Source organism: Neovison vison, chromosome 5, assembly GCF_020171115.1.
Source record: "Neovison vison isolate M4711 chromosome 5, ASM_NN_V1, whole genome shotgun sequence".
NCBI classification, from domain to species: Eukaryota; Metazoa; Chordata; class Mammalia; order Carnivora; family Mustelidae; genus Neogale; species Neogale vison.
This window is the reverse complement of record NC_058095.1, coordinates 33094169-33116593: the sequence shown is the minus strand read 5'-3', so window position 1 is coordinate 33116593 and position 22425 is coordinate 33094169. Positions and strand designations below refer to the sequence as shown.

The window sequence follows — 22425 nt, the reverse complement described above, 5'->3', positions numbered from 1 at the left end:
ATATTACCTTAGTTAAGCACCCTGGAGGAGGGCCAGGGGAGGTAGTGGTCCTCAATCTTACAGGCCCACTCAAGCGTGTTCCAGAAGTTGAGTCTCATTACCTTAACTCACAGGGGATAGACAAACATGCCTGACAACCTGTTGATAGTAAGAAAAAAGAGAACAGACTCTAAAGAGTCAGCAGACCTGAACTCCCAGAAGCCAGTCTGGAACGAGACCACCTGAGGAGCCTGTCCCAGCTTGACATGACTGTGAGCCAGGCCCGTGCTCTTGGCAGCAGCCTGTGGATTTAGGGGCATTTATCCCCATGCCTCTGGGAGGGATGGAGGCTCACATGCTCAAGAACTCAGGTGTGAACCAGGCCTGGCCCTGCCCTGGCCAGCGTGGCCACTCCTAGCCCCATGTGACTGTGGAAGGCTGAAGTAAAACCAAAACTTGAGTTCCTCAGTTGTGTCAGCTGCTGAGCACCTGAGAGGTGGCTAAGCGTGCCTCGTTTATTTTGCCCAGGGAAGATCTACAAGGTGTTTCCATTGCCACGAAAAGTTCTACTGAATACACTCCTCTCCACGGAACTGTTTTCCTTTTATTCCAGTAAACCAGCTTCGGGTGGCATGGGAGCCTTTCTTGGTAAGGAGACCGTATAGGTTTTGTCCTTGAGTGGGTTTTTTATCTTAAAGACCAGTCTTGTTTCCAAATTTGGGGGAGGCAGAGCCTCCTGGAGTCCTGTGTTTCCCAGAGGAGTAGCTCCAGTAACCTCCCTTTTCTTATAAAGCCCTGTTTTCCTACCTGATCCTGGTTCCCTCCCTTCAAACCAGGACCCAAACCCTGTAAGAGGAGAACACAGAGACTTGTCATAAAATTCATTTTGTTTTCTTTCAAAGGAGGCTACATTCCTGGAAAAAAGGGCCAGGCTGAATACAAGTCTTGCCAAATAATAAGAACATTTCTGAGAGCAGTCTTTTAAATACAACTTTAAAATGAGCCTGCAAGTGAAGGGGCAGGTAGGTAGGTGGCTGTGCTCTGAGCTTCAACAGCTCATGTCACTCCGCGCCTGACCACTAGGGGGCCTACGGGGGAGAAGGGGTGAAGGATGGGGTAACTGAAAGGTATTTATAGGAAAAAAAAAATTTTTTTTTAAAAGAAAACAAATACAACCAAACCAGCACCCAGATCGGAAAGATCTATGTAAACCAGCAGGAGACAGACTTCCCTGGCGGCACCCACAGCCATGAAGTCCTGGCTGGGAAGAGACCATGGCTGGTCTGGAAGACGTACTGCTTGGAGAAGAAAGGCCATCCCCCCCCCCCCCCGCACCACCCTCCCCCAGGCCCCACCACTGTGTTCTTGCCTTCGCCTGCTGGCCCAGGCCCACCCCCAAATGAAGCAGAAAGTGTGTGGCCAAAGGCGAGGGAGGGCCGCAGTTCTAGCAGGGGGCCACCAGCCTTCGTTTCCGGATGCAGGCCCAAATCCACTCCGGGGAGACCTGCTGGGCCTCAGGGTTCTTGTCCCTGCTACCCAGCACATGTGTGGCTGAGGCCATGTCAAATTCCTGCACCAGGTCCCCATCGAATGCCACAAAGTAACGTCTGAGACGGCTGAAGTCTGGTGTGGAGGGTGGCAGGTAGAGCCGCACCCCAGTGAAGATGTCCAGCAGCACCTGCAAATGTGCAGCGGTCAGGCTGGGGCTCTACCCAGCGCAGCACAGGCAGACAGGAAGGTCTGAGAACCAGAGCCAGAGATGGAGGGAACCATCTCAGAGCTGACTGGAGGAAAGGACCATGTATCAAAGCCCCAGTCCCCCAGCCACTCCAGAGGGCACATACCGTATCCGTCTAGAGGAAAAGGAGGGAGCATGGCTGGGTCCCCACACAGGGGACCTGGAAAAGAGGAGAATGTGTCTACTCAAGCACCACCACCCAGGGGGCAGGGCCAGTGGCTCTTAGACTCCGTGACACTGGCTGACGGAGCAGTGCGCAGCACACAGGCAGCTAGACGTGGGGGTTAGGAGCCCTGCTCTGCTGTGGATGGGGGCAGGGGCTTCCGGTAGGGAAAAGATGGGAAAAGTTCCCTACTTCTGCTGGGGACTGGATGCAGACTCCACCTGGCAATCTCTGATGCTGGCTTTGGCTAGAGGGAGGAGGACTGTTGGGTCTATCACATCGGACAGAGATCCAGTGTTTACCTCTGTACCCTGTGGGCCAGCAGCTCCCCCAGGGCTGAGCCTAACTGCCACATTCAGGAGCAGCTCAACGGCTGTTTTCAGACCGAAGACAAACGGGGGAGGACAAGAAGGGAAGGGCGTTGCAGGTAGGAGGCCAGTCACGTGGCCAGTGCCCCTGACCCGCTCCTCGGGGCGGGGCTGGTTCTGCTTTGGCCCTGATCACAAACTCACACAGCTGCACTCCACCCAGACCGGGCTCTCTCCCTTCTCTTTAATGCAAACTGTGACTTGGGACCTGCAGCCCGCTGGGTGCCTGCAGCCTCTCTCAGTGAGGCCGGGCTGTTCTATCTCCTGCCTGCTGGCACCGCTCTCCTTCCTCTGTGCGGGCTGGCCGGCCGCCTCTGCAAGGTAACGAGAGGGCACAGGGTGGAGTGGCTGTCCCGTGGGACAGGCCCAGGGTGGGTGAGCAGCTGCCTCGGGCCATAGGGTCTGGCCGCCAGTCCCCATAACACCTTCACTCCTCCCAGTGCCCAAGGGCAGAGGGCTGGGAACACAAAGCTCCGGGCCAGATGGGCCCCTGGGACACTGCCATTCTTCCCCTCACCTTTGCTGGGCACCCGGTCTCATCAGGAGGAGCCTTCCGCTTCTGCCCCACTTTCACAGTCCGCTGGTGGCCTGTGGGAGACAGCCTGCGATGAGAACCAGAGTGGGGACGAAAGCTGCTACCCCTGAGGTCAGGACAGCTGAGGGAGAGGCCAGGTCCCGGCTCTGCTGGGAGCTTAGGGGAGCTGGCCAAGGAGGCTCTCGGCAGGTAAGGCCTCTAGCTCAGAGGCGGTTCATCCCCAGGTCTGACAGGCTCTCCCAGGAGCCGGTCACTCAGTTCTACTGAGCAGATGGAGGGGCCCGTGGCTGGACACAGCACAGGAATGGGTTCCGGGTCTGCGGCAGTGGACAGAGCAAACCACATGACCTCAGAGCTGCCTGGCGAGACTGCGTCCCCGTCCTCTGAGCTCTGCCCTCACAGCACACTCTTCACCACCTACCCCCTTACCGCCTCTGCTGTTGGGGCTACTCGGCCTTCCTCCTGCCTTCTTGGCACTGGTGGAGGGCTGCTTCAGGGAGGCCCTGGAGGCCTTGTGAGCCGCCGCAGGCCCCAAGGTACCCTGGTTCTCTCCACTGCTGCCCCCTGTGGTGGAGCTCCCCTCCTCTCCGGCCGCCACCGTGAAGTCCGCTCTCTCCTTGGACAGCTGGTACAGTTCCTGTGGGGGGTGACACTGAATGTCAGGGGCTCTCATCCTCTTCCTAGCTACAGGCCTCTGAAGCGGGTTAGGCCCATGGGGCTGAGGAATAAAGAGAAGAGAGAAATGGCAGGGAATAGAGGCTGGCTTTCCTGGTGCTTTTCTAAATTTTGGCCATTCCTTGGATCATGGGTACAAATCACTGTTCTCTGCCCCCTGGTTCTTAACAGCATCATAGACTACAGCCTGGGGCCCAGCCCTGAGCAGTAGGGCAGGAGGCTGAGAACAGCATACTCAGCTCTCTTCTCTGAGGCCCTGGGGCAGGCAGGTCTTCTCCACTGCCCTCTTTGCCCTGTCTCGGTGGATGGCAGTGGGGGGCTGGGTAGAGACATACAGGGGGCGGGGGGGAGAAGAGAACACATGAGCAGGTCAGAGAGCCAGGGTTCTGAGGCTGGGACAGTGGGGTGGACAACACACGTGCAATAGACACTGGCACCTTGAGTTGGGGGAGGTTAGTGGCAGATTTCCAGTCCTTATCATCACGGATGCGGGTGCAACGTGGGAATCGGATGGAGATCCCGTCGGCAGTATGAGCCTCAGACTTGGAGAACTCAGCCCCTGTGATCTCCCACACGGCAGCTTTCTGTCAGGATTTAGTCACTGGTTAAGAAGGACCCCCCCGCCCTCCCCCACCAACCAGCAAGAAGCAATACAGATTAGCACTGGCTAACAGGCTGGAGATGGGTTCTAGTCCCACTGTTGCTGCTGATGCTATGGGACCCAAGGGAAGTTCCAGCTCTCCTTTTGGGCCCCGGTTTCTCTGTCAGTGCATGGAAGGAAGTGGCCCAGGTAGCTTCCAGAGCAAACCATTTCTGAGTGTCTGGGGGATGGCTGGTCTCATCCTGCCCCTACGAAGGACAGTTCCTCAGTGTGGACTGGTGCGTCCCTTGGCTGAACAGTCCAGATCCCCATCCGGGGTGGGCTGTCAGTGAGGCTGAGATGGCTCTCTGTGGTGCTAAAGAATCTGCAAGCTACTCCTGCGGGCAGAAGGAGCCCAGGCCCCTTGGCTGGTACCTTTGGGTCTGGGACTATAAAGTCAGGATAGTAGATCTTGTTGATTTTCAGCCAGCTGGGTATCTTGCTGGGATCCTGGAAAAGAAAAGATGCTGTCCTGGGACCTTCCCAAGTCAAAACAAAATTTAAACTCCCCTTCATGAGGGGCTTGTGTGAAGAGGTGACTTTTCACAGAAAGCTGACCCTCACCCTATGGGATCCTCCCTGCCCTGAGAGGGCATGGCCAGGGGGGCATGCGGGCCAGTTTCCACAAGGTCGGCCCTCAAAGCCTCTAAAGGCCTACGACTGCTCCCATGGCCAAGCAGCAGCTCTCCTTTCTGTGGACACAGATAAACAATAAGCACAACCAGTCTCGGGGACGAGGTCCAGTCCAGGTGTCTGGGCCAAACAGCTCCCTTCCTCACCTTGCTGATCTTCACCATGTCCAGTTCCTTCTGCAGGCGGGCAAGGGTTGCGTCATCATGGCCCCCTGCACACTTGGTGACCGTGCACCACTTCTGGCTGCTTGGGTCATAGCAGCCCATGAGAAAGATGGACATCATGCCACCTGGGGGCGGGAACATGGGTGAGTTAAGTGGTGGATGGAGGGAGCCACTGCCACCAGCCCCACGTGCCCAGTGAGGGGCAGCTTGCTGGAGGGGAAAGACCTGAGCCTTGGCATCAGAGAGCCGAGCTCACCTCCTGGGCCTACCTCCTGCTGTACCTGTGCCTGTACCTACCTCCTGTACCTCCTGTACAAGTTTAACCTGTATGAGCCCCATTCTCCTTTTCAGTAAACTGGGGCTCATCATGTATAACTTGTTAAGCTCTGGTGAGGAATAAAAAATTAAATAGAGTCTAGCACACAGTTGACTCCTCAGAGCCCAGCTTTCCTGCCAGTCAGATTTTGAGGTTTTTCCCTGAGGAAAAAGTGGCCAGGCCCCCAGAAACTAGCCGACGGTGAGCATCTTTGTGCCAAATAGCGTGGGGTATTCCTGCCTGACCTCTCCCTGCCCAAGTCTGTAACTCTCCAGTGTCCCTGCCTAGATGACATGCTGGGTTGGGCCCTTGATCCCACAGCTGTGGGCACCATAACCGGCCGTGCTGGCAGATCAAGCTGATAAAAAGGCCAGCTACACCTTCAGCCGTGGTGCCTTTCAAAGAAGTACCATCCCAGGGGCTGGGGGCCATCCTGACCTTTGCTCCCTTGCCCATAGAAGGCCCCAAGGACCACCAGGTCAGCTGTGTCAGCCATGGCCCCCTCGTTCAAATAGTCTTTCTTCACTTTCAGCCAGTGCCGCTTTCCAGGCTCATATGTACCCTGAGGGAAGAGCAGGAGAGAGACCGCAAACTAGAATGGAAACTCTAGGAGGGCGGGATTTACCTCTTCATTCTACAGATCGGCTTTACCAGTGCCCAGTCCACTCTGAGCAAGAGCCCTTAGCTGCCGTCCCAGGGAACATACACGAACCCATCCTCCAGATCTGGAACAGAGTCCGTGAGACCCTGGAAAGGCGGCCCTGCCGCACCCAACCCTGGCCACCTCAGACCGCCACCGCCCTCTGCTGGCCAGGGCTGGAAAGGCTGGGGGAGGCAGAGAGCCCGTGGGAGAAAGCAAGCACAGGGTGTGAGCCCCTCACCTTCACATCCTTCAGCACCAGCCCTTCCAGCCCCTCTCGAATGACCCGGTTGATCATGTCAGCCAAGTCTGCAGCTTTCTGAGGGTAACAGAGAGACCCTAAGGTTGGTGTGTGAACAGAGAGCATCATGATGGGAAGGTGGTGGTGGTTCCCTTTTGCACACTAGTAAAGCACCTGCTGCAAATACCCCAACTTGAACACAAGAACAATGGTCTTGCAAAGCAGTTCTCCCAACCAGAAAGTGGCTGCAGCTTTGAGACACAGGGAGCCCATCTAGGAAGGATGTTTCAGGCCCTGTCCTTGTAGGTGGAGACTAGGAGACAACCTATACATAGCGGCAGCCCCCGTGAGAAAATGAGGACTCCTTCTCTCCGTCACATCTGACCAGGGGTTCTCTGCCCTGCTTTCGAACCACCAGGCTGCTGTCTGGGGTGGGGTCTTTACTCACAGTAACTTGCTTCATTTCTGAGAACATGATCCGGTTGGGAATTTCAACCATGTTATCATGAAGAAACTTCCGCCGCTCACACAGAGGCCTAAGGGGGACGAGAGAGCTGAGGTCAGGTCAGGACCCTCCCACCCCATTCAGAGTGTTGAGGAGGGAGGGGCACGACCAACTGCTGCTTCAAGACAGGGTTTGCCGTGGCTCCAAGCCCCCAGCCTCACAGTTCTGCCTGTTGGGATGATAAGGGTTCCCTTGCAACTGAACACGGACAACCATGAGCTGTCGTACAAAGCCACTTCATCCTTGAGGTGCCTGTTTCTGTCATGGAGCCGTGGGAGAACTGGCCTTTAGCCCAGACCGTCTGATCCCACATGAAAATGACTCTCACTCTCATTTTTCATCCATGCAGCCGCCGCCCCACCACTGCTGGCCCCCGAGCCCAAGGCCGGGTGGTTCTCTGGACCGAAGTTCAAGGCCCAACAAGTCTTTCCCCTTCCCCTCCTATTTTTCCCCCCTCCCCACTCAGTGATGGGGCCAGTGTGGGAGGGCGGGAGCAGGGACATATGTCTAGGCATGCAAGGGGCCAATCCTGGTTTCTCATACCCAAGAATCTGCATGCAGTGAAGTCAAGACCGCTAGTTCTCCCTCAGATGGTCCCCACCTCCAGGCCTCTTCTAGTCCCAGCTTCCTGGCCACCTCTCCCAAAAGCAAAACCAGGCTAAAAAGCATCTGCCTTATGCCCCCATGGGTGCTGTCTGAAACCCTATAGTGTTCACAGTTCGTTTCTCTCAATAGTCCACTTTGTTAGAGCACAGAAACTTCTGAGAGGATCTCAGTTTCCTCTCTGAATTAAGTGCTCAGGAGACCCAGTCAGCAAAACGGCTCTCACAGTCAGTGGGGAGTTGAGTGTGTGGCAAGTATGCAACCTCTTGGCTCCCTCCTCCCCAGCTCCTGGGTACAAAAAGGCATATGCTTCAGCCCCTTTCCCTCCTTCCTGGCCAATCTGAACCCCCACCCCTCCTAACCCAGGAACCAAAAGCAGATCTCTACCTGTCCATCAGGCTGACATCATTGAAGTAGATACAATCAAAAACAAACAGGCAAACATTAGCATCCTGGAAGGCAGCTTTCTGTAAGGGGAAACGAGGTAGTAGATACATGAGGCCCAAAATAAGTGGGTATAAAACATGGACCCAGGGGGCTCAGTTAAGCATCTGCCTTCAGCTCAGGTCATGATCCCAGCGTCCTGGGATCGAGCCCCACATCAGGCTCCCTGCTTGGCCGGAAGCCTGCTTTCCTTCTCCCACTCCCCCTGCCTGTGTTCCCTCTCTTGCTGTGTCTTTGTCAAATAAATAAAATCTTTAAAACAAAAAACATGGACCCGGGAAGCAGTGGACAGAACAGTCCTGTATGTGTTCAGAAGCCCCCGGGCCACGAGGGCACTTGGCGGACAGTCCAAAATGGAAACCAAACCAATTCTGAGTTCCCAATACTAGCTCCTTTTATGTAAAAAACAAAAAACATGTCTAAACTCAAGGCTAAATTCAGAAATAGTTCAGAAACAAAGAATAAGCCCCACCCTGAGTGGATTCCCCTCCGCTGAGAGCAAGGGCGCACAAAGATACATGTACATGTGCTCACACCTGCTCTTTCCTGCACACTGGGCGCCAAGCCAGTACCTTATGCACTCCAAGAGTCCCAAAGGGCAGCGGTTTGCCTGTCTTTGTGTCGATCAAGAGCACCTCGGAGTCCAGGATCATGCTGTGGCCTCCAGGAAAAGCCTGAGGGATGTAGTCCTTGAAGTGGGCCACCTGGGGGGCAGAAAGGGGACTCAGGTGAGGGAAGAATGGGCTGCAGTGACCTAAAGCTGAGCCAGAAAGCAAAAGCCAGGCCCCAGAACGAACACAAAACACCAATATGTGGAAGCCAAACTCATGTGCAAAACACAGCTATGCCTTAGCAGCCGCTGAGACAAGAGGAGAGGCGTGTTTGCGACCCAAACAGGAAAAGGTCAGCCTGGATGGAACCACTCTGGGCCATGGAGGAGAGTTGGAGGGAAAAAGGAAGAAAGTATGTGGAGAAGGAGGTAGAGGTGGACAAACATGGAAGAGAGGAATAAACATGGGCAGGCAGACATTTGTGGGGGAGAACAGGTGAGCTTTTATAAAAAGATGGATGGAAAGGAGTAAATGAACCCTCTCTGGAGCAGCAAGGAAACAGAAGGGTCTTCTCTGAGTGGGAGCTCAGAACCCACAGCCATCTTCTAAATGAGTAAGAAAGGATGTTTGCAATCGAGAGTCTTTCCCGATACAGGCAGGCCCCCAGTCTCAGAGTTCCCACAGGGAGTAGTCCCACTGAACCCAGGGTGGCCCCTGGCAAGCGCTGCCAGTGATGAGTTCCAGAGAGCATGACTGGGCCTGAGTCCTCCCCTGGGCAGGGCACACAGGCCCTCAAAACCTATGATGCTTGGAGTGGGAACAGGAAAAGCCTGTCCCGCTGTCCCACTTGGCTTCGATCCTCAACCCAGCTCCTTACACAAGTACAAGAGAGACTCAGGACAGCTGGTGAGGGAGAGCAGGGCCCAGACTTCTTCCGGGTAACAGACGGGCCCACTGGGCAGCTCCCCAGGAGCAGTTCCGGGGCAGTTTTACTGGGCCCCACGGAGGCCAATGCTTAGCTCTCCTCTGGACACCTGAAATGAAAAGCCCACTGCTCAGAGGTCCAACAGGAAGACAAGGGTGAGGGCAGCACAGGAGTCCCACGACACATCCCCTTCACCCCCAGAGCTCTGAAGAATGGAGTCGGTGCTGGCGCCTGGGTGGCTCAGTGGGTTAAAGCCTCTGCCTTCGGCTCAGGCCATGATCCCAGGGTCCTAGGATGGAGCCATGCATCGGGCTCTCTGCTCGGCAGGGAGCCTGCTTCCCTTCCTCTCTCTCTGCCTGCCTATTTGTGATCTCTGTCAAATAAATAAATAAAATCTTAAAAAAAAAAAAGAATGGGGTCAGTCCTAGTAGAGAAGGGGCAGCTAGCACAGGAAGTCCCATTACTCACTAGCTACTGGGGTCAGATGTTCCAGCTGCTTTTCCCTGAGGAAAGTCCAAAGACTCACAGAGGCCCTGGGTGCTGAGAAGGACTAAGGGGCGAGGTTCTTAATGTCCCTTCAAGGACAGGAGTCTGGGCTCTCATCTGTCCCCGCTGGACTGTGTTTACATCAGAATGTAAGCTTCCGGGGCGCCTGGGTGGCTCAGTGGGTTAAGCCGCTGCCTTCGGCTCAGGTCATGATCTCAGGGTACTGGGATCAAGTCCCGCATCGGGCTCTCTGCTCAGCAGGGATCCTGCTTCCCTCTCTCTCTCTCTCTCTGACTGCCTCTCTCTCTGTCTACTTGTGATCTCTCTCTGTCAAAATAAATAAATAAAATCTTTAAAAAAAAAAAAAAAAAAGAATGTAAGCTTCCAAGTACTTCTGTCCTTTTTTCACTACTGCACACCCATTACCAAGAACAGTGCCTAGCCCAGACTAAGCCCTCAATAAAGGTTTATCAAAAAAACTCATGAAGGACAGCCTACCAGCCCTCAGTCCCTGGGAGGTAATTTAGCACTGGGGAGCACACAGGACATGGAAACACAAAAGACAAGCACTGCAAGTCGCTTGCCAGGTGAGCTCACTGTCCTAGCATCACTGTGGGCAAGGGGAACGTCAAGGTCCCCTGGGGCTCTGTGCTGACTAACCCATGCCTGGGCTCTTCAGCTGTCCCCATGGAGCAGCCCTTCATTATAAGACTCCAAAAACAAATAGATTCCTTCAATGACTACAAAATAAACTCAACTACTGCCCAGAGCTGAAATGACTATGGAACCCCGGCCTTGAGGTTCTTCAGGACAGGAAGAGAAAGCCAGTCCCTGCAGAGAGGAAGGGACCCATACCTTGTGAGGCAGGACAGGCTTGAGGCTGCGGCTGAAGTAGTTGAAGTGGTCCCCGTTCTTATGCACCTGCACTCGCTCCCCATCGTACTTGATCTCAGAAAACATGCCATTAGGACACTTCTTCATTGCGTGCTCGATGGACTTGCAGGCCTCAGCCTTGGGGTGGGGAAAGAAAAGCCTGGAGACTTACAGGTGCTCTTCAGTGGGAGCTACTTAGCACGGACAGCCCCAGAGTCCAGGTCCTGGGGCCTGCCGACCAGAGAATAATCTAAGACCAGGCCGCTGAAGAGGCAAGGGGAATGGACAAGGCTAGGCAGTGCCATATTCGGACTACAGCATTGCCGCAGCAGACACGGGAGCTGGCTTTTTGAGGACCACAAACGAGGTCTATTTTAGAGCAAATAAAATTCCACTGAAACAGCATTTCATTTTTTTCTCAGTAATTCAGGATCTTGCACGGCCTTGGCTTGCTATTAAACGCATCAGTTATCTTAGCATAAGGAGGTATGTAGAAGGGAGAAGAGGGTGAAGGTGACAGGGAAGCTGGCTGGGTGGCAGCAGTCAGGGATCCCTAGGACAGGACACAGGAGGGCTTCTTCACTTCCCAGCGCCATCCTGACTTAAGCTGACGATGGCCAACCATCTCAGGGGTGGGGGTTGTACATGTCAGGTCATACACATAATTTCGCTGCATCCTTGATGTGCTATCTTATGTCAGAGACATGGATTTCCTTCTATGGATGGGAAAACAGAAGCCTGAAGAGCCTCAGTCCCCACTTAAAGGTATACAGCTCATCTAGGGCAGGAATGACACTCACGGCTGGGCCCAACTCCAAAGTCTGTGTGGTTCAGCACAAAGCTATCTATCCCATGCCACTCTTGGAATAAATGATAGGTTTTAAAACAGACTCCAATAATTCCTATAAAGGGCAGAAAGGCCACTACTGCAGGTGACAGAAGTCCCATCCCCAGGATGGAGATCCTACTACTTTGGGGCTGGCTGTCCCACATTCCGAGCAAGATAGGACACTTCCCTAACCCAAACACAGAAGCCTAACCACAGGCTGTAGTATGTAAAGCACAGGCAGAGCTCATGAAAGTCACTGCGTTCCACTGAGGCAACCCCACGGCTCTCACTGGGCATGGCAGCACTGGTGGAGGCCCCCGTTGCACAGAGGAACCAACGTACAAAGGGAAGCCCAGTTCTCATGAAATGAGCAGAGGCTCAAGATGATCTTGGTCAGACACGATCTTCATTCCTTAAGCTTCCTCTTTCCAGAAGGAAGAGGCCAAGGTCCCTGATCCTAGGAAGCCAGGCTCTGTCGCCACCTCTCAGAGCTACTTCGGGGTAGGTCACAGAAACTTAGGAGTTACTTAACACACCCAGCTGTCTTCAGGAAAGATGACCAGTCAACCACTCTAAGTAGATGCTTCAGAAAGTTTCATACCACATTCACATGAGGAAATGAAAAACCCAGAATGGCTAAGCAACTCATTCAAGATCCTATACCCTGCTGGTGGCCGAGCCAGGCCTCAAGCTTAGACGTCTCTGCTAAACCACACTGTTTTCTCCTTCACCTTTAGAGCCCTGTGGAGATTCATATCTGCACTGTGCCTGGCCCCAATCCTCCAGATCTCACAAGGAAGATCGGAACATCTGGAGTGGGGCCAGAGCAGCAGCCTTACCAGCATAGGCTGCACTGGCGTCATCAGGGAAGCCTGGACGCTCAGAGCTCGTCTCCGGCCTGGCTCCTTCTCCACTTCCTGCTCATTGCGGAGGACCCTCTCCACCACGTCCTGCAGGTTGCGTGAGGCTTTGAAGGCTTCATAGGCATTGGGGTCAAGGGCATCTAACCTGTCAAGGCAGAGAGGAGCAAAGAAAGAAAAACCACTGCCTTTGACTTCATTGCTTTAGATAACGGTCAGTTCTCACAGAAAGGAGGGATCTCAGTAAAGTGGGAAAGCTTATGTTCCACTGTCTAAAAGCCTTTTGCAAGGGAAAATGCTTTTGTAAAACTTAGCAATTTTGAGATCCTGGGTCTACATGGATGCCACCTTAGCAAAGACGGGCTGGAGTGGGCAAGCAATTCAGACAGATTTACTGAATGTATTCTGTACTTTCAATTCTAACAACTTCGTAAGAAGGTCATCATGACATTTTATACGAGAAAAGATAGGCTGAGCTAGGTCCAAGTGATGGGCCAAGCAGGAAGGAGCAAGGTAGAATTAGGACTTGAATCCACCTCAGGACTCTGAAGTCCTGACACCAGATGGCAACAAAGGAAGCGAGGAGCTTGGCTGTCAGGGGAGGGCTGGTACTCACACGTGCTTTGCACCTGAGTTCATTTTCAGATCATGTTTGATCAATCTGATGATGCACTTGAGGTCATTGGCTGTGCACCTAGGGGTGAGGCACATTCAACTTGGTCTTCCTTCCCCGGTGACTCCATCTCCCCAAGCCCATCCCCATCGGGCAGCTCCCCACCTGGAGGCGATGTCCTGCAGGGCCTGCTGCTGCTCCTCCTCCCTGGTGAGCCTGGAGAGCCGAAGGAGGAACTCGTCCACCTCCTGGATGGTAAGGAGGCTCTTGGCAGCTGGGGGGAAAGACTTGCTCTGCTCAAAGAAGACTCTGATTGTCTCTGACACATCGCCCTGTTTCCAAAAACCAAAATGGTTGTAACCCCAGAGTGGCTGAGTATATCCCTCCAGCCCACAGGACTAAAGATGAACCAGAGATTTTAAACATCACTTCTGTCCCCACCACACACATACTAACCTCATTCTTGGAGAATCTATCCCACCCAGAGTTCCTGGAAAGGGCACCTCTAACCACCACAGGATCTGGCCACCTGCCTTCACTGAGGGATGATGCAAGGACTAATTCAGAACTGAGCCAGTCTGATTCCTGTTAGAACCTGAACCTAGAGGGACACCTGGGTGGTTCAGGCAATTAAGTGTTCGACTCTTGATTTCGGCTCAGGTCATGATCTCGGGGTTGTGAGACTGAGCCCCCTCTTGGGCTCACATACTGGGCGTGGTGCCTGCTTAAGATTCTTTCCCTCCCTCTGCTCCTCCCCCACAACACCCCCCCTTCTCTCTCAAAAAGAAAATATTAAAAGAAAAAGAAAGAATTTTAACTAAGAAACAAATATGGTCATCAGATAAAGGGGTGGGGGGAGTGCTTGAATAGAAACTTTCCATGCTGCCAAAGCTGGAGTCATGAACAAACAAAAGCTGAATGTTATACCAAGTTATACTAAAAAAAAGCAAGAAAAAGTAGGGTCCAGAATGGCAACCCTGGGAGAGACTATGGGAGGTCTGAAATCCAGTCCCTCAAGATCCAGGCCTCTCGGGGCTCTGAAAGAGTATGACTGCAGTCCTCAGAACCTTGTGAAACTGACAGCTGTCACCTCACATTCAGCTCTCATAAAGGAAGCTTGCTCAAACAGGTTTCAGTTTCCCAAAACAGTATGTGCCCCAACCAGAAAAAAGAGGTTTCAGGTGCCTGGCTTGGCAGAACCCCACCTGGAACGCCGCCTACCCTCCCGTTCCTCTGACCTGCTCTAGGTCTCGTGCCATATCATCTGGGTTGCAGTTAAAAATGCGGCTGAAAAGCTTCACAATCTGCTTATCGTTCAAGTTGTAGACACTCTTAATAACACCTGGCAGCAGCAACTTCACTGTTAGGTACACGTCACCGTGGAAACCATCTGGAGACAGAAGAATGGAGGCCTTCCTGAGAAATGGAGCTTACACAAATACATATACAAACTCAAGGAACCGAGAGAGAGGTCTACGTCATGGTCTGTGCTGCCAAAATGCCCTGTGCGTTTCCGTTACAGTGGTAGAGGCCATAGCATTTGGTGGCTCGTGGCTCACGTGTCTACCTCCTCTGGCTGAGCTCCCACAGGGCAGGGCCAAACTTCCAGTTCAGCGTCCCCAGTGAGGAGCACATTATAGATGCTCAGTGATGATTTGTCAGATGAATCAAGGAACTGGAAGATTCTATTCCAGCTGTGCACATGGGCCACAAAAATCTGATCAAACGTGCAGGACAGTCAACTTTCCTCTTGGTCAAATGCACATGTTTTTCTAGCCTCCTGGGGATAAAGTAAGGACAGAAGAGGAGCGATACCAATGTGCTCTGAGCAGAACTGGTGCATTCATGGGGCCCAATAAAGAAGTAAAAATGCAGAGTTCTCAGCTCAAAATTATTAAGAATTTCAATGGGTGTCTGGCTGGCGCAGTTGATAGAGCGTGCAACTCTTGATCTCAGGTTGTAAGTTCGAGCCCCACTTATATAGCCCCACTTACATGGGTATAGAGATTACTTAAAAATGAAAAATATTTAGGACACCTGGGTGTCTCAGTTGGGCAGGCATTTGCCTTTGGCTCGGGTTGTAATCCCAGAGTCCCCGATCAAGCCCGGATTCAGAGTCCCTGCTCAGCGGGGAGTTTGCTTCTCCCTCCCTCCCTCCCCCACCCCTGAGTGCAAGCTCTTGAGCCCACTCTCTTCCAATAAAACCTCTAAAAAATAATTTAAAAAAAGAGAAACAGGGAATTTCAAGACGGTATTAACAAAGAATTAAAACAAGCATGAGGTCCGTACAACTGTACGATTCACAAGGCAATGAAACCAGCCATGGCTCTGAGCTCTTCAGAGGAAAGGCCCATCCAGGATGTTCTAGGCCCCACCTCCTGCTGAACCTTTCCGAAGAAAGTCCTGGATGATCTGGGTCTTCGTGTTGTAGCTAGGATTCTCAGCCACCATGGCACACAACTTCCGAAACTCACGTAGCAGACAATCCTTGTGCTTGGGGTCACATCTGCTTGAAGACAGACTTGCCTCAGGGGGAGGGCTTGCACGGGCTGCCCCAGAGTTGTTGGGCTTGGCTGTTGGAGAGAGAAACAACAGGGATGATTCCTTGCTGAAAGGGAAGGGAAACTAGGAAGCACTCTGCTGGCACTCTATTTGGAGCTGCACTGCGGCGCCCAAATTAGCCCTGTGGGGTGGAGAACCTCATGCCCATCTCACAGGGAGGGCAACAGGCCTCACAGCGTTAACGGTAAAGAAACAATGGCTTCACACTAGTATGGAGGCCCGGCTGCTGCGCATTTCTTTACTCAAGCACCGCACAGAACAAGCGAACCTCAGAGCAATGGTAAAGCTGCAGAAAAGTGGGGATGAGGACGGAAGAAGAAACAAAGGGCCATGTTAGCTGGAGGGAGACTGATGCAGACTGACAGGCTGGAGGGAGCCTTAAAGATGACCTGGTTCCATCTCTTCTATGAGGAGCCCATGGCCTGAGAGAAGGCATGCCCGAGCCCTTGCCGCTCCCACCCACCCATCCCTGCTTCTCAGTGCCAAAATAAAAGGTATCATCAAGCAAGCAAGACTTTCCTCCAGACACCCCCAAATTAATGCACAACTCTTGAGTGATCCTCTCTCCCCTCCTTTACACAGCACATTTTGTTCTGCAAGCTTGCAAGAGAGCCATTAGCAAGCAGGCTGCTGATGTAAGCTTCCTCTTGTCTGGGGTCTGTAAATTCTAAATTCATCCTCATCTCTGACCTGGCATCTGAAGAGGATTTCAGGGGACAAAATTCCAAAGCGTCAATGCTGAGCAGGTTGCAAGACTTTAGAATGCCCCACTTCTCTCAGCTCCTCCCAAACTTCCCTCCCTGGGACCCAGATCCATCCAGGAATGTGCTGTCCTTACTGCCACCCAGACCCCTCTGTATTTCTGGCTTTGGCCTACCACCAAACAAAAAACAAACCTCGGAGTTTTAAAATAAGAAAATCCCACAGATCAAGGCAATTTTTGCAATCTTCGCTCCAGTAGTCCTCGTGCAAATACTGTAGGGTAAAGGAGGCAGCAACTACTGTTCCCCCTTCAGATGACGCCTCAGAGGCTCCAAGGGAAAGCCACCCGCCCCCTTGAGCAAGCGGTCACGTGACAGCCCTGGGACCAGAACCCAGGTCTCCTGACTTCAAGTCTGTGCTTCTTTCACTCATTTAAAGCTACCTCTCTGAGCAACTTCTGAGTCCATGTGTTTGCCTTTACTTTCTTCACCTGAGTCAGTCACAAGAATGTCTCCAAATAAGGGCACCAGGGTGCAGGGTAAAAAAGCACAGGCATTGCAGAGTTAAGAAGACCTCACCATCAATACTAACTCCATAATGAACCAGACACCAGCTTTCTCATTTGTCAGATGGGCCTCATAAAAGTACTTCCCAAGGTTACCTGAAGAACAGACGAAGCTACAAAGTAAAAGCCCCTTCCCAATGCTACCTATTACATAAGGCCATGCAGGACATCTTCCACACTCTCATCTTTGGTTTGGGCAAGGTTAGGGATGCGATTTCTCAAAATCCTTTTATCACCAAAATACAAGGAAGTTATAGGGCAGGTTATAATCATCTCCATCTGACCCAGGTGACTACTTCAAGGGGGGAAAAGTCTTGAAAACACAAACATCTTTTAGCTCCAACAGAGATTAATATACTTTAAAAAATGCCAGTGGAATGCTGAAAATAAGCCATTACCTTCCTCTGCTCAGAGGGAAACGAATTATGCATGAGGTGATAGGTAGCACAGAATTTTCACTCAGCCAGAATCCCAAATAGGATTCCAAATTACAAGGACTGTAACAGCTAAAGTATCTCTAATCTCTCACCTGAAAAACCAGAAAATTTCCGGGGGTTGCTATTGGTGACGAGTGAGGCACCTTTCACTGGAGAGGTCACCTGGCCAGTGGCTGTCAGCTTAGCCTGGACGACGGCTTTCTTCTTTGGTGTGCCTGTTGCCTTAGAAGACAGATCTGCAGGACCCACCCCCAGAAAAAGTATGTTTCAGTGAAAGATCTCTGAGAAAAGCTTCCAAAGAATTTTAACGACTGTTCTTAACAGCCTTGCTGGGTAAGTTACTACCACATTACTCCAAGGTTGGTTGTGGACTGGCTGTACTTCTTGAGTGGAGGTAATGGCTAATAGAGTCCTGGGTGGGGGGTAGTGTTTGGGGGACAAAAGACCCCATTACTCTTTAACTATCAGTAACTTATATTTTCATCAGCCCTCTCCACCTCTTATCCCATATATGATGATCTCCAGATCTGGGTAGAATCAGAACCCACCTTTCTACAGATAAAACCTGGGGACCTCAGCTCCAATTTATAGATGAACAAAAAAGTAAAATGAAGATGGAGAACAGAGCATGTGAGATTGGCACGGGCATGGAAAGTCCCAGCTGCTGTGTTTTTTGAGCTGTGTGAGTTTGACGCTACCTTGTTTTCCTCTTCCTCTGAAGATTAGTCAGAAGTGCCAAAGACTAGAGCCAATGGCCAAGTCAGGGCACGGCAGGATGAGGAACTTGAGAAAGAAGTATATGCAAAGTAGCTTTCTCTCCTCGAAGTCTTTTCTCCTCTCAAACAACAACGATACGCAGGTGCCCATTTTTACAGCCACTGCCACAGTCCTCCCACAGTGACCAGAACTATACTTAATTGAAGATATGAATATTACTTTAAAGATGAGCACATGGAAGGTCATAAAGGACTAAATGGATTTGGAAGTATTGGTGTAAGATTTCTAAAATACACATACGTGAATATGTATGTATATGTGTGCATATATATGTATCTGTATATGCATGTGTTTGTGTGTAAATATCTATTTTCCCAGTTCTGTCTGCTTAATGGTCTAAAGGCAAAGATACCTAATGGCAACAAGGATACACAGCATCTAGATTTTGGTCTCTAAAGCCATTCCCCCACTAAGAGGAACCAGCATTCTTCAGAGAAACGGGCCGGTTTCTCCGGTTTTCTTCAGAGAAACAGGGCCGGTTCCAGAGCTGTGGAAGGATACATATAAGGTAAGCCTAAGAGGGGCACCTGGCTGGCTCAGCCAATGGAGTACATGACTCTTGATCTTGGGGTTGTGAGTTCAAGTTTCACAATGGGTGTAGAAATTACTTAAAATCTTAAAAAAAAAAAAAAAAAGAGGCAGGCATCCAGGACACAGAAACCAGATCAAAGGGTTTCCCAAGTGGCCCAATATGGGACAATTAAGTATGGAAATAATAAAATACAGTAAAATTATAAGCACAGGAAAAAGTAATCTGTGAATCCATATGATAATAAATTGAAAGATAAGAGGGGGTGATGGTAGGTACTCTATTCTTCAAAAATATCAATGTGATGAAAGAAAAAGTATGGAAAAGTTCTGGATTAAAGGAGGCCAAAGAGACAACAAAATGTAATACCTGATCCCAGAGTGGGATTCTACTGTGAAGGGGAAAAAAGCTACAAAAAATACTGTTTGAATAATAGACAAAACTGGAATACAAATGGTGTGTTAAAGTATTACATAAAGGATCAATTTATCAGAGTTGATTGCTGTGTTATGGTCATAGGAGAGAATATTCCTGTTCTTAAGATACATGCACTGAAGGGGTGCTTGGGTGACTCAGTGGGTTAAAGTGTCTGCCTTCAGCTCAGGTCATGATCCCAGCGTCCTGGGATCGAGCCATGCCATCAGGCTCTGCTCAGCAGGGAGCCTGCTTCCTCCTCCCTCTGCCTGCCTCTCTGCCTACTTACGATCTCTGTCAAATAAATAAATAAAATCTTTTAAAAAAAAAAAAGATATATGCACTAAAATATTTAAAGGCAAAAGCCAAAATATGTGCAACATACTCTAAAATGGTTCAGGAAAAAAACAAGCTGTGCACGTGTGGAAAGAGGAACAGTGCACATAGGAACACAAATGATAATGCAAAGAAAACAAATATTAACAGGTATGTCTTAGGTAAAAGCTTATGAGCTTTCTTTTTTCTTTTTTTATTCTCACAACTTTTCTGAGTTTGAAATTCTTTCCAAAAAAATTTAAAAAGGAAAGAAAGAAAAAAAATGGGACTCCACTATCCTTTTTACTCTCAGCACCAATACAATGGAAAAGTAGTGGTCCCCACCCACCTGCAATGTGCTGGCTTATCTGTTCCTTCTCATTGTCTTCCAGCTCTTCCCAGCCTTCCAGCTCTGTGAGGTCCTCAATTTTTTTTGTGGTGGCCCGAGCCCGCTCCAGTTTCTCAAACATGCATTTAATGTGATACCACTCTTTCATATCGCCCCCAGACTCTGAAAAGGGATTGGGCACCACTTTGCCGATCCTGCATACCCCCTTCACAATCTTTTCCTTGCACTTTTTGCAGCCGGCTGTGCCACGCTTGGCATAGTCCACACAGAACCGTTGCTCGGCCATCTCACAGGGGCCACTGCAGAGTCCCACATGCGCCCCTGGCAAGAAAACAAGGCAGGTGGCACGTGGTCTTAGATGGCCTTCCTGGAATGACAGAGCAGCCTTTCTTCTCTGGAGGAGGCAGGGCCCATCAAGCAGATCTGTTTCTAACCAATGGCTGAATTGTCTTCTGTCAGGCCAGTGATGTTGCTCTCGGAACAGGCTCAGTTCTTTTCGCCCCAGTGCGCGAAGGGCTGATGGGAAGAGGATCTTGAAAGTCAAAGTCATACAGCTGCATGAAAGTGGAAGACACAAGAAGAGTGAGATATAAATGAGGAGCTAGGCTACTACATCCCCAAAGCCCAGAGCCCTCCTACCGTCCATGCTGACTAACCAAACATTTCCCAAAGCATTAAAGATTTATTGCGTACAGGATGAACAAAAGGAAAGTTCAGTTTGCAGAAGTGGGTTCAAATACCTAATGTACACATGTACATCTACTAAATCACAATCAAGAGAATCAAATCCAAACAACATAAAAAAGCTTTTCTCAGGCCATCAGCAATACCTGATACTTTTAATGGATGATGGCTGTTAAATATTACAAGATCCTTAAGTTTCTTTCTAGTCACCAAGGAAAATTACATGATGTTTGTGAGGTTTTTAACGTAAAGTAGAACATATATGCCACCCTCAGAAAATAATTACGTCACTATACCAATCTATGATGTAATCAGATGACCCATTTTGAGAGGCAATTAAATGGAATCTAGAACCAGAATGCCTGGGTTCATATTGTAGCTCATTAGCTGTGTGACCTTGGTAGGTTACTTAACATAACCTCTCTCTCCCTCAATTTGTTCAACTGTCAAAATGTGGATAACAAAACTACCTAACTTGTCACTCTAAGAGTAAAGCCCCTAGAAAAGAGCTGGGCAGGGGTGCCTGGGTGGCTCACTGGGTTGAGCCTCTGCCTTCGGCTCAGGTCATGATCTCAGGGTCCTGGGATTCAGCGGGGAGCCTGCTTCCCTTCCTCTCTCTCTGCCTACTTGTGATCTCTGTCAAATAAATAAAAATCTTTTAAGAGCTGGTCATAGAGCACAAGTTCAGGACACATTAGTTCTTATGACTATCAGAAAAGCAGTTATCCTTCAAGCAGAGGCTCCCTATGGGCAATCAGTCTGTTCATAATGTACTTGAATCAGGGAATGCTGAAGCAACTGGACAGCAAGAATCAAAGGAACTGATAAATCACCCCAAATGAAAGCAGGGATCATGTCCACACGGTATCCTCCAGACCTTTTTATATTCATGTTTTCTAAAGTATTTTCATTGTTCTAATTTTAAATATACTGGAAATTATTTCCAACCTGCACATGCTTTGTAGTGGAAGTCCTTATTGATTTATAACGACAAGCCCGCTTTACTTCCCGTAGTGGGAAGCAGGTGGATGGGAATCGGGTTTGGGAGTGCGGACGGTGACTTTCCAGTTTAGGGACTGTTAATTTCTGAGAACTTGGTTCTCGGTTTTCTCATTTCTAAATAGGGAAAATAATACCTACTTCACGGGATGACTGGGAAAATTAGAATGAACCCAAGGAAAGGCTAAGGGATGGGTGGGCTCTGAACTCCCTGAAAATGTACACAAAATGCGCGTATTCATAAATGTACATTTTGTTGGAGAGACGGTGTAGAACCCCGAGAAGTTCAAGAACTACAGTGGTGCGGTATGTGAGTCCGGCAGAGGAGCTCAGAACGAATTCGGCTTCCACACGGTCCTCAGGAGAGCGTTTGGGTAGCGTGCCCCCCTCCCCTCCACCGGCTCGAGGCCCGAGGCCCAGGCCGACCTGGGCCACGAGGAGGCACCGTGAGGAGGAACCGTGAGGCTCGGAGCAAGCCCGTCCGCCCCGCGCCGCCCGCCCCCCACCCCCCACAGCGGCCGCGGCGCAGCGTTCCCTCCAAGGTGGTCGAGAACGAAACCGCTGCGGCCGCAACGCAGCCCGGGTGGGAAGCGAGCGCCCCGCAGCCACAGTTCCCGGCGGGGGGGGGGCTTCCCCGACGCCTTCCAGGAGCGAGCAGGGGCTACCGGCCGGCGCGGACGCGCAGAGGCGGGGAAGCGAGTTCCTCGGTTCCGGCGGGCCGGGGGCGCAAGGACACAGCTCGGGGCGGGGGAAGGGGCAGCGACGGAGAAAGGCTCCAAAGCTCACACCAGGGAGCACCGGCTTCGGGCGTGCAGACCCGGGCGGGCTAGAGCGGCCCCACAGGGGCCCCGGGGACCCTCGCACTCGCGGAGCCGCGGAGGTCCCGGGGAGCGACGGCCCAACCCCCGTGGGCTCCCGGGGGGCAGCCACGTCACGGAGGGTGTGCCCCGGGGCTCGGCGGGAGGGCGGGGGAGGAGCCGAGGGGGCCGGTTCCCAGGCCGCGCCGAGCCCCGGACCCCCGGGACGCAGGCCGCCGCCCTCCCGATTGTTTGGGCCCGTCGCGCTCGCCGCGCCCGCCGCGCCCGCCCCTCACCTGCTTTCCCAGCTCCGGCGCACACCGCAGGCCTCACACTCGGCGCCCACAGGCCGCACGCCACCACGACGGTTGTGGCGCCTGTCTCTTTAAATCCGGGTCCTAGAGCCGGCCGCAGCGCGCAGGCGCAGAGGTCCAGGCCCAAGTGCCTCCACGCGTCCCCGCCCCCCAGCCTGCCACTTGGGCGGTGGTCAGGTTAGGCGCGTTGAGGGTTTGGG

General features: G+C 51.7%; 1 protein-coding gene across 6 annotated transcripts; it reads right to left on the bottom strand.

Moving 5' to 3' along the window:
- Nucleotides 1-1323: 1323 nt before the first annotated feature.
- On the bottom strand, nucleotides 1324-22307 carry LIG3 (DNA ligase 3). 6 transcript variants are annotated; one of them, XM_044248404.1, is made up of 20 exons: nucleotides 22208-22307; nucleotides 19432-19985; nucleotides 17140-17283; nucleotides 15157-15354; nucleotides 14020-14171; nucleotides 12947-13113; nucleotides 12785-12862; nucleotides 12148-12316; nucleotides 10462-10617; nucleotides 8217-8348; nucleotides 7588-7667; nucleotides 6541-6628; nucleotides 6093-6170; nucleotides 5650-5773; nucleotides 4878-5020; nucleotides 4474-4548; nucleotides 3896-4042; nucleotides 3213-3420; nucleotides 2766-2836; nucleotides 1324-1657 (listed from the first exon to the last, which is right to left on the bottom strand). In XM_044248404.1, the coding sequence occupies exons 2-20, from the start codon at nucleotides 19979-19981 to the stop codon at nucleotides 1424-1426; spliced, it is 2994 nt and encodes a 997-aa protein (XP_044104339.1). In that variant the 5' UTR covers nucleotides 19982-19985; nucleotides 22208-22307; the 3' UTR covers nucleotides 1324-1423. The 6 variants fall into 6 exon arrangements, 5 of the variants coding, with proteins under 5 accessions (XP_044104339.1, XP_044104342.1, XP_044104341.1 ...); XM_044248407.1 differs by lacking the exon at nucleotides 22208-22307 and adding an exon at nucleotides 21901-21989; XM_044248406.1 differs by lacking the exon at nucleotides 22208-22307 and adding an exon at nucleotides 21365-21551.
- Nucleotides 22308-22425: the final 118 nt, after the last annotated feature.